The sequence below is a fragment of the Oratosquilla oratoria genome, chromosome 38, assembly GCF_046742065.1.
Source record: "Oratosquilla oratoria isolate Oo_2021 chromosome 38, ASM4674206v1, whole genome shotgun sequence".
Lineage (NCBI taxonomy): Eukaryota > Metazoa > Arthropoda > Malacostraca > Stomatopoda > Squillidae > Oratosquilla > Oratosquilla oratoria.
The window spans coordinates 13063305-13074364 of NC_134814.1; the positions used below are offsets into that span (position 1 = coordinate 13063305).

An 11060-nucleotide genomic window follows, 5' to 3' on the forward strand; every position below is an offset into this window, starting at 1 on the left:
GTCCGTCACTCAGTACCACCAAGGCGAGACGTGCTCTCTGCTCTCTGAGTGTTATGGTATAGCTTATCGAGTTATCGGTTAACGGAACTTTAACGATACCAGAATTTTTACCAGTAAAATACCGTTAAGGTTGTTACCGGTATCTGCCCACCACTAGTATTTTCTCAACATTATCAAAACTAAACGAACAAACGGCCTTCATGTGTCAACTGTTGCAAACCGACTTTTAGCTAAGTAAGCAATTGCACGACAGGAAACAACTTGCAACCAGTGGGAGCCATTGACATCACTAATAAAAGATGGTATAAGTGGGCAGTGCCACCACCGCTACATCAGCAGAGATGCTCCCAGGAAGCAGAGAGAAGTAGCAACTCTACATCTCGATCATGCCGAGGCTCCCAGTGATGAAGAGACTATTCCTGTATCTTCATAAGTTCAATATTCAAGTAAAGATTATACCAGAATCAATGTTTCAGCAGCATTAATTTACAATATTTGTAAACCTTGGGATATTTTGGCCTATCTTGGGAATTTTCATAGCCAAGTCTTGGGATATATGATATTTTAAAGTGCCAGGCTGGCACCGCTGTAACGTATTACCATTGTAAATTGGCGCAAGGCACTGAAGTTACGAGGCAAGATTTCTTTTTTTCGAAGGTCCGATGTAATTTTTTGGGGTTACTAATGTAGTGTGCCATGGTTGTGAATATGTCGTGATTCATTTAAGTATACATTTGAATAGTGATAATAGCCATATTAACCTGGTTTTAAGTAAAAACAGTGGCCAAATAAACGAAAATCCCTTGTCGGGGGGGGGGGGGGTGTTTGTTTACAAGAGTGACCTGTACAGGTAAATTTTGGATGTGCTTTTTTTCCAAATAAAACATTACAAAAAGTGCTTATTTGTTAAGATAATGATGAAGTGATATACCGTTTGGAAAATAGTGCCCGAGAATTCAGTGAATTTTTTATTAATCTGTCATTTTAACACATTTTGACTGTCTATAATTTTTAAAGCGTTGTCATTGTGACATGTTCAGCTCACAAAACACAACGTTTTATTTACCCAATGTCAGACGTTCTTCTTTCTTGTGAATGGATGCCAGCTTCCTCTCCACGCTCCTAACAACTGCGTGCTACGCTACTTACACCCTAACCTACTAATTGTTACACACACCCTAACCTCCTTGTTGTCACGCCTTCCTTTCTGCCCACGAACTCGATCTATCTCGCCCACCCAAGCACTGATGCCCAAGCCCTCGTCCCCCCAACCCCCTGGCGCCAATGCTCCCGCGATCAGCAATACCAACGGTCTCCCCCCCCCCCCTCATTTCACACATCCCATATTCGTCCATCATATTCACACCACAGTCAGTTAATATGAAATTTCACTATAACAAGTGTGGTCATGTCATTTTTTAGTAGATATGGTTATTATTTTTTTTTTTTTTTTTTTTTTTTGTCAAAATTAAGTGTGGTAGTGCTGATCAGGTGTATGGGTCACCTCGGATTTTATTATTATTATTATTATTATTATCATCATCATCATCATCATCATCATCATCATCATCATCATCATCATCATTATTATTATTATTATCATTATTATTATTATTTATCATCATCATCATTCATTATCATCATCATCATCATCATCATCATCATCATCATCAGAAAATAAACATGTCATAGCTGGGAAACCTTGGAATGGATGCCATATTTGGCTAAATAGTTGAAGTTGATTTTGCACCCATTGTGCCTTCTCTCACCTTATAAACTGAATTTTAAGAAATATTTTTCTACTAATAGTACAACTCGCCCCCACATTACCCTACCATTTGTGAATGAATTGTGACTGTCAGTGATGTTTATAATAAATTGAGATTGATTGGATTAATTACCTTCCTCAAAATTTAGATATTTCACTAACACTATTTTTACAAGATTCTTTATTTGATGGAAAAAATATTATTTCTTTGTCCATTTTTATATACATAAAAATATAATAAATGTTTTACTTTATGCAGTGGCAAGTAGTCTTGCACCCCAGGAAGTTTATGAAGTTGGGGGCCTCCGAGAAGGGGAGCGATACTCACTTCGCCTGACAGGCCACAATGCAGCAGGAGCAGCCACCACTACTGTTGTGGCCACGACAGGACAGACTGGTGGATCGGCAACAGCAGTGGCTGGTGCAGAACCCTCTGGTGAATACATTGAGGGGCCCAGCAACAGCCAGGTGCCCATGTATAAAGACCCTCGGATGTTGGCCTCAGCCACAGCATCAATACTTGCCCTTTGCCTCACCATTGCTACAATTGTCCTCTGCATTAGACGACGTAAGAGCTGCATTTTTCTCATTAGAAGAAGTCTCTCCCTTTTGTGTGATTTTAATTTGTTTAGTTTTATGTGAAACTGGTCTATGCATATTTTCCCCTTTTCAGATGCACCTTATTTTTGTCATTTTTTCCATACATTTTTTTTTTTTCTTTTTTTTTTTCTTTTTTTTTTGTAGGCCTTTGGAGTGACACTTATGAAAGAGATTCCTCAGTACTGATTATTTTTTCATTTATCTATCCCGTCTGGGGTATTGACTGCTTGTCATTGTGGCAAAGTAGCATGCAGTTGATACTTTAGGGTCTATATGGGGCACCATTACGGACCAGAGCCACACATCATTTTGTCTATGATGAAGGAAAACTCTGTTCATAGAGAAATTATGACACTTTTATACTACGACTGTCCCTCCGTTATGCTGTCCCCCAACCCCTTGTTGCTGTCCTGTACCATTTCTCTGAGTATTCTTTTTTCTGTGGTGGGGGAAAAGAACACTGCCACCAAGTATTCCCACTTGGATCGTAAGAGGCGAGAAGAAAGGGACGGGGATTGGGACTAGGCATCCTTCTCCTTGTAGCCCCACAGGGGACATTCCTAAAAGAAAAAGTAAAGGCATAAGAGGGTCTGGGAGTTTTCCGACCAGCACCCTAAGGTTTGGGTCTTTTAATGTGTGTGGATGTGGTACAGATGAGAGTAAAAGGGAAGAGATAGGTAGTATGTTTGTGAGAAGAAAGATGGATGTGTTGGCTTTGAGTGAAACTAAGTTGAAAGGGAAAGGTGAGTGTAAGTTTGGGAGTGTAAGTGGGAGGTTATCAGGAGTGAAGAGAGGGCGAGGGAGGGAAGGGGTGGCTATTCTAGTAAGTGAAGAGATAGGTAAACGTGTAGTGGAGTGGAAGGAGGCTTTGGGGAAGAGAGGAATGTCTGTTGAGGAAGGACGGGAGAGGACAGAAGACAGGGGTGAATGGAGAATGGTTGTACGGTATATGGATGATGTTGTGATGGGTGGGGGGATGGGGGGTGAGGTAGTATGTGTGAGCAAAATTTGACGCAGCCCGAAGGGATTTCTCCCCGTCTTCTTCTTTTATGCATGGGGGGATGGAGAGGGGAAGTTGCCGATTTAATGAAGTGGCCTTGCTGTGAATGTGCTGTGTCTGGCGACACTGCTTCTGACCCAGGACAGTGGACAAGGTGCAGGGATGACCCGTCATCCAGGAGGTGCTAAGAAAAGAGGGAGGGTGGAGGGATGTGGAGTGTATTCAGGGATGGAATGGGTGGGAATGATTTTATGCCTTTTCCTTTTTGGCTACCTCCCTTGTAAGGGGGAAAAAGCCTTGGTATATATATATATATATATATATATATATATATATATATATATATATATATATATATATATATATATATGTATGTATCTATTTTCATCCATATATGTTCTGATACCATACATGCTATCTTCCAGCCACCTCAAACACACCTCCCAATACATACCCATTCAGTTATATATGCTCATTATCCACTGTATCCATATGCCAGGTGTCTTTCTTCTAACATTTGACTTACTTTTTGAAATCATTTTCCCATTTTTATTATGTGTATAAATAACACTTTGCCTCCACTTCCAAGCTTAATTTTGTCCATTCATTTTCATGATCATCTCCAGAGTCAAATCACTTATACATATATTTTTTTATTACTCTACCCATATCTCTTTCATTTATTTATGTTTTTATATAACTGCCATTTTCCTTTGTCTCTAGCTCTATATATTCCTGCATGTATCAGAGGTTTTTTTCCTTGTATAAAATGTCAGGGAGGGGGTGGGGACTAACCCTGTTTGGTCATGTGTATAGGCAATTCACTCAAAGAATCTCAGTCGATCCTGTGTTTTCTGTTGGCAGCCCTCTTCACCCTTCCCCTGCTGAGTTGGTTGAAACCCCAAGCTTTCTTGAAATATATATTTGTTCACTTAGCTCAGTGACTATATGAATTACACGAATTTCATGTACATCTAGGGATGAAGGAATCCTTGTTCACCTATTTCAAAGCTTTCCATCTCAATAGTGCAAAGAAAGAAAGTAATTATAGCAAGTATAAGATAAGGAATTGATTTTAATGTTTATACAGTATTTTACTTATTATTGCTCTGTCCAGTCATTATGAGGCTGGTTGTAAAATTTAACATGTCTTCTGTGATATAAAATAGTCATGAATGTGACTGTACTTTCACATATCCCATAAAGTGACACATAAAAGAGAAAATGAAAGGTTTATATGATTATCTTTTGATACTGGACAGGTGGTGGGAAGCACAGCGTCTTGCTCCCTCCCTCCTTCCACCCCAGATAATTTCTTGGGTCAAAATTGAACATGACTTGAGTACCACTTATGGTTTTTTTATCTTGATTAGTTTACGGCTTTCATCATCTCATATTCATTATCTTCTTGAGTCTGAAGATGGTTAGAAGAGTGACACTTAGATCAGAAATTGAGATGTTTAGATGTGAAAAAGTTCGTGAGTTGCATCGTAGTGAAGGGTGAGCAGGGCTGCCAACCAAAAATGCAGGATTGACTGAGATTCTTTGAGTGAATTGCCTATAGATATCTTATATACCCCACCATTTCCCAAAATGACAATTTCAAAGAACATTTGTCTCCATAAGAAACTAGGTAACATTTAATTTACTGAAGAGCATATCTCTGAGAATTATTAGGATCAGCAAGAAAATAATTCATATAAACTTTGGAAGCCACACATCAGTAGCAATCTACATAGTTCCTAGAAATAGTAACAAACATTGCTATGATGTCACTTTTTTTTCTTGTGTTTTTTTTTTTTTTCTTGCTTGCTTTACGGGGCTAGTATCCACCCTGATCCCTACCTTGCAAATGGTATGGAACAATTCATATACACATTTTGTTGTCTAGCAATACCACTGTTTAATGGTGGTGCCCTGACCTCAGGGAAAGGATGGGATATCCATCAACTACAGGCAATGCCAGGGAGGTGCCCCAAGAGGCTGAGGGTTGCTTCAGAAGGGGAGACAGTAAGGTGCCACACCACCCCTGCAGTGGTGGGTAGCAGGCTGAGTCCTAGGTGAAAAATGGCCATGGCTCTAAATTCTAGCAGGTATTGGTGAAAGGGATGTTGTACCTCAGCCCCACAAATTTCGCAGTGTTCTTGATTGTTTCTTTCCACACAGCACTTTCCACCCTTCTACCCGGTGGTAGGTGGACTGCCTCATACCTAGTGAAGAGGTATTACCACAGTAGTGATTCTGAAGTATACAGTTTGCTGCAGTGGTTAGCCCTGGCCATTAATCTGGCCTTTTTTGATGGTGATGCCCTTGATCTGTGTGATTGCGGGTGTCAGGGGTAGTGTGGTTTTGTTGAAATTTGTCGCTGCCATGGCAGTATCATCCACAATAGTGTTCCCTGGAATCCCGATATGACTGCAGACCTTTCATGCTTTTATTGAACAGGAAAATCCCTTGTGGACATACAAATACACTACATTATTCATTTTCTTGTGAAAAATATCCACATTTATCAGCTATTTTAAAAGGATCTGACTTAATTCAACTTTTCAAAATCCCATCCATTAAACACTGCTGCTATGGATTACGTTGTAATGACTCACATTATGAGGATAGACCACATGTATTTATCTAGTTGTATTTTACGGGACGGAACCTATGCTTGTAGTGACCCATTTTTGTATCTCTCCACATCCAGTTTATTCTTAAAATCATGTACAGTTTTGGCATTCACTGTTTCTCTGTTCAGTTTGTTCCACACATCAATCACTCTATGTGGGAAGCTATTCTTTTTCAGGTCTCTTCTGTAGCTGTCTTTCTTTAGTTTCTTTTCGTGTCCTCTTGTTTCTCTTCTCTATTGAGAATTTCCATCCTTTTCATTTATGTCACGAGTGATGAACATAAGATCACGCATACAATTGTCCAGGTCAGGGAAAGGCAGGAGTGTCACTTTCTTCACTTTATTCTAACTAACGAATATGAGGATTTTACACGTGTGTTCAACACCAGTACTAGGCTTACTCTGCTGCTATGCGAGGTATGGCGCGCAACGCCGGGACCCCCCCTCCCCTTTGGGGTCCCCCCATGCATACCCTCGCTATAATACCCCTTGCTATGCTTTCTCTCTCCGATATCACGCATCACTCACACGACCATACCAACCATCCAGGCACACTATGCAACATTCATTCATGCTCTTTCGCCACATTATCCCCCTCTACAAAGCTTGACGACCCGTCAGCTTTCACCTACAAACTTACAAAAGAACTTAAAACAAAACATTCTGTATAAAAAATAAAACATCACTTCTTCATTAGGAAAACATTACATATACAAAGAACACAGTAGTCACATCAAAGGTCAATAACATAGTCCGTTAACCACGCTGGTAGCTTCCTATTTCTGGGAAGTCGACCAGGTCTCTGATCTCTCTCTACTTCATCTTCACTTTCTTTCTCCGAGTCTTCATGTGCTACACCTTCGTCACTTTCAGTGTCACTATCACTTTCACATTCACGTTCACCCCAGGTAAATTCTCCCTCGCCTTGGTGTTTCCATAACCAATCGACATGCACTACTTTACTCGCCCGTTTTCTGCCAGGCATTTCTAGTCGGCAATTCACTGCGGATATTACTTCCGTCACTTTATATGGTCCTTCCCAGTCAGATTGGAGTTTCGGTGACTTGCCAGGCTTTCTCTGTGGATTATGCAGCCAGACCATATCGCCGGGCTGATGCTCTGCATTTCTGGCGCGACCTTGGTACTGCCTCCACATAGCCTGACCTGACACTCGCAGATGCTGCCTCGCCAAGCGGGAAGCCTCCTCCAGGCGCCGCTGCATCGTCATCACGTAATCACTATAGGTACGTGGAAGTTCTGCTCCCGGTGGTCGACCGGTAGAGAGGTCGACTGGCAGACGAATTTCCCTGCCAAACATTAACTTGGCTGGCGTGAATCCCGTGGCCTCATGCTCAGCTGAACGATAGGCCATGAGCACGTACGGAACCCACAAGTCCCAATCGCGCTGGTCCTCCTGACAGTACTTGGCCAGCTGCTGGACAATCGTCGCGTTAAACCTCTCCACCATACCATCGCTCTGGGGCCTCAGGGGAGAAGTACGAGTCTTATTGATGCCAAGCAGACTGCAGCATTCCTTAAAGACCCGCGACTCAAACTCTCGTCCTTGGTCTGAGTGCAGTTCCCCTGGGACTCCATAGCGCACGAACACCTCCACGAGGAACTGAGCTACAGTCTCTGCCTCATGGTTAGGTAGAGCACAGACTTCCGGCCACTTCGTGAAGTAGTCCATTACCACGCACAAGTACTTGTTTCCCCTCTCTGTGCACGGAAAAGGGCCTGCTATGTCCACAGCCAGGCGTTCCATCGGCGCCCCTGTGTGATATAACTGCAGGGAGGCATGAGTCTTGTGGGCGGGGCCTCTCTTTGCGGCCCACACACGGCAAGTCTTGCACCACTCCTGCACGTCTCGTTGCAGGCCCACCCAGTAGACTCGCTGCCTCAACTTTTCGAGAGTGCGTTTCACTCCCAGGTGGCTGCTGGTATTCCCCTCGTGCATCTCTTTCAGCAGCTCCTGCCGCCGAGAGCATGGCACTACTACCTGCCAGCTTACCTTTCCTGTTCGTGCGTGCGTCCAACGCCGGTGTAGGATTCCCCCTCGTAGACTCAGTGCCTCCCACTGGTCAACAAGGCCCTTGGTAGCAGGACTCTCAGGTGATACTGTCTCTTTGGGAGGCCTTTCACTGCTGGCCTCTAACCACCCAATCACCAGAGACAGATCAGAATTCTCTCGTTGGTCCCTCTTCCACTTCTCGTCTGCCTCGGTGGTGCTGTGAGCGACGGTTACTTTCCGCACAGCCACCTCAGGTTCCCACCGTGAGCAATGCACACACTCGGGTGGGCAGGGACGGCGACTTAGGCTGTCGGCGTTGTTATGCACCCGGCCAGGTCGGTGCTCGATCTCATAGATGTACTGCTCCAGTTTTCCAATCCACCTGGCCAGCTGTCCTTCCGGTTCCTTCATCGTCTTCAACCATCTCAGGGCGGCATGATCCGTACGAATGGTGAAGCGCGTGCCATACAGATAGTGATGGAAGTGGGCGAGTGCTTTCATCACCGCTGCCAGCTCCTTCCGTGTGACGCAGTAGTTCCTTTCCGCCTTATTAAACTTAGCACTGTAGTAACTCACGACATACTCCTTTCCATCACGAAGCTGTGACAGCACGGCTCCCACACCCTCTTGCCTCGCGTCCGTGTCCACAATGTACGGCAAGCCCATTTGGGGGTAGGGAAGCACTGTCGCCTCCACCAACGCTCGCTTCAGTGCCACGAAAGCTGGCTGGCACTCCTCGCTCCACTCGAAAACTGCTCCCTTCCTTGTCAGATGGTGCAGTGGGGCGGCGATAGTGGCGAACCCTGCCACAAACCTCCGGTAGTACGTGCACAAACCCAGGAAACTGCTCAGCTCCGAAACACTCTGAGGGACTGGCCATCCTTCCACAGCGGTGACTTTGAGTGAGTCCGTCCTCACACCTTCCCTTCCGACGACATGTCCCAAGAACGGCACTTCTGACTTGAATAGAGTGCACTTCTTTGGATTCAGCTTCAGGCCAGCCTTCCTCATGCGGCTGAACACTTCTGTGAGCCTAGCCAGCTCCTCCTCGAAGCTGTTTCCAAACACCAGCACGTCGTCTAGGTAGACGACTGCCGCCTTCCATTGCATACCGTCGAGTACACGTTCCATGAGACGCTCAAAGACTCCAGGGGCGTTCATGAGGCCAAAGGGCATCACGTTCCAGTGCCACAGGCCTTGCCCAATCGAGAATGCTGTCTTCTTTTTATCCTCAGGCGCCGTCTCGACTTGATGATACCCTGACTTCAAATCCAGCGTGGAGAACCACTGGACCCCACTGAGAGCGTCTAACGTCTCGTCGATGCGGGGGAGAGGATAAGCATCAGGGACAGTGACGGCGTTCAGCGCCCGGTAATCTACGCAGAATCTCCGGCTTCCGTCCTTCTTCGTCAGTAGGACTACCGGCGAGCAACACGGGCTGTCTGACCGCTCAATCACTCCCGTTGCTGCCAACTCTCGGATAAGCTTCTCTATTTCTTCTCTCTTTGCTGGTGGGACCCGACGAGGCGCCTGCTTGATGGGAGGACTATCTCTGGTAGAGATGCTGTGCTGAACCAATGACGTGCGACCCAAGTCCATGTCTCCACTGCTGAACACGTCACGGTACTGTGCAAGTAATGCCTTCACTCTACTCGCCTGCTCACGTGTCAGCTGCGTGATACTCCTCTCCGCCAAGTCTTCCAAGTACTCAGGCAGGCCCTCTGGTAGGTCCTATTGTTTCTTCTCCTCCTTCGGTGACTCCATCTTGCTGTTAGCGGTGGCGATAGTGGTGGATGCGGTGCGATGCAAGGTCGTAGTAGCAGAGGTGCGGGCCACTCTTCCTTTCCGTGCTTTACCTTGGCTGGGTGATTTGACGGCCTGAGATCTCTGCCCTCTGAGTTCCCTTACCTCATCCTTCGTGGCGAGCTCTCCATTAGGATTCAAAGGCACTTTATAGCCTCTCACTGACATCCTACCCTCCTGGAGATCAACACACGCCCCCACGCAATTAAGGAAATCCAACCCCAACAGGCATTCATCTTCCATCTCCGCCACAAGCACAGGCAGGCGTTCAGTCACCCTGCCTACAGCCAGATTCACCCACACCGGTCCCTTCACCGGTACACAGTCTCCTGTAACACCGCACAGTTGCTGACCCACGCACTTCACACCACGTTCTGGTAGGACTCCCTCTCGTACGAAGGTCCTCTCTGCCCCCGTATCCACTACCATCTCCACTTGGCGTCCATTGATACTCCCTGCCACCTTGATGGCGTCGGACGCCGCCACCTGACGACATGGGGCTCCCGAGTGCTCTGCTGGGAAGGTGCCCCGGCCCCCAGCTGCTTCAAGTTTCCCGCCGACGGCGTCACCCCCTTGAGGTGGCGGCACTCAGGGGAACTGTGTCCTCGTATTCCACAATTCCAGCAGCAGGGCTCGAACACCGGTCGCATTCCGTCCTCCAGCGACCGTGCCCTCCTCTTGCAGTCGTGCTTTTTGTGACCTACCTGACCACAGTTGAAGCACGATCGTTTGAAAGGCTTGGAGCTCACCTTCCCACCAGATTGAGATGTCTTGCCACTTGCCTGCGCACGCCTGGCCCAAGCACGGCTCGGGCGACGCTTCCACGCGTCGCTGGGAGGGGGAGCAGCAGGGCTGACGCTCATGAGAAAGGCTTCAAACTCCGCTGCCTTTGCCAAAGCCTCTCTCACGTTCTTGGGCGCAGCCTGCTTCACGTGTATTTGTAACTGCCTATCGTGAAGAGCGTCCACGAAGCAGTCCTTGGCCAACATATCCACGGTGTCCTCCGTGGCCATGGGGTAAGCGCCCCTCACTAGCGCTTCCACGTCCTGTGCTAGTAAGGGAAGGGCCTCGTCCTTCCCTCGCCTCCTCGTCTTTAGTTGAGCCCGGAACACCTCCGGTTGCCGCCTCCTGCCGAAGCGACGCCGGAGAGCCCCAGCTACACTGTCGTAACATCGCAGTTGCGCGGGGGTTAAGTGCTCCAGCACTTCCAACGCCTGCCCTTTAAGCACACTCACCAGCTGAAAGGCCTTCTCTTCCT

At 46.4% G+C, this 11060-nt stretch overlaps 2 protein-coding genes and 1 long non-coding RNA gene across 9 annotated transcripts in view; 2 read left to right on the forward strand and 1 right to left on the reverse strand.

Moving 5' to 3' along the window:
* The window catches only part of LOC143019972 (uncharacterized), a 400229-nt gene that overhangs the window by 126603 nt on the left and 262566 nt on the right, over positions 1-11060 (reverse strand). The gene's annotated exons all lie outside the window — the stretch shown is intronic.
* The window catches only part of LOC143019740 (serine protease ndl-like), a 232041-nt gene that overhangs the window by 122598 nt on the left and 98383 nt on the right, over positions 1-11060 (forward strand). The window lies entirely within an intron of this gene.
* The window catches only part of LOC143019968 (cell adhesion molecule Dscam2-like), a 115034-nt gene that overhangs the window by 67779 nt on the left and 36195 nt on the right, over positions 1-11060 (forward strand). For 5 of the 6 annotated variants that reach the window (XM_076176025.1, XM_076176022.1, XM_076176024.1 and 2 more), the window contains one exon: positions 2028-2336. In XM_076176025.1, the coding sequence (XP_076032140.1) occupies positions 2028-2336 (309 nt within the window). Of the gene's footprint in view, positions 1-2027; positions 2337-7031; positions 7604-11060 lie in introns of those variants that run through there. The other variant, XM_076176027.1, reaches the window with a different exon arrangement.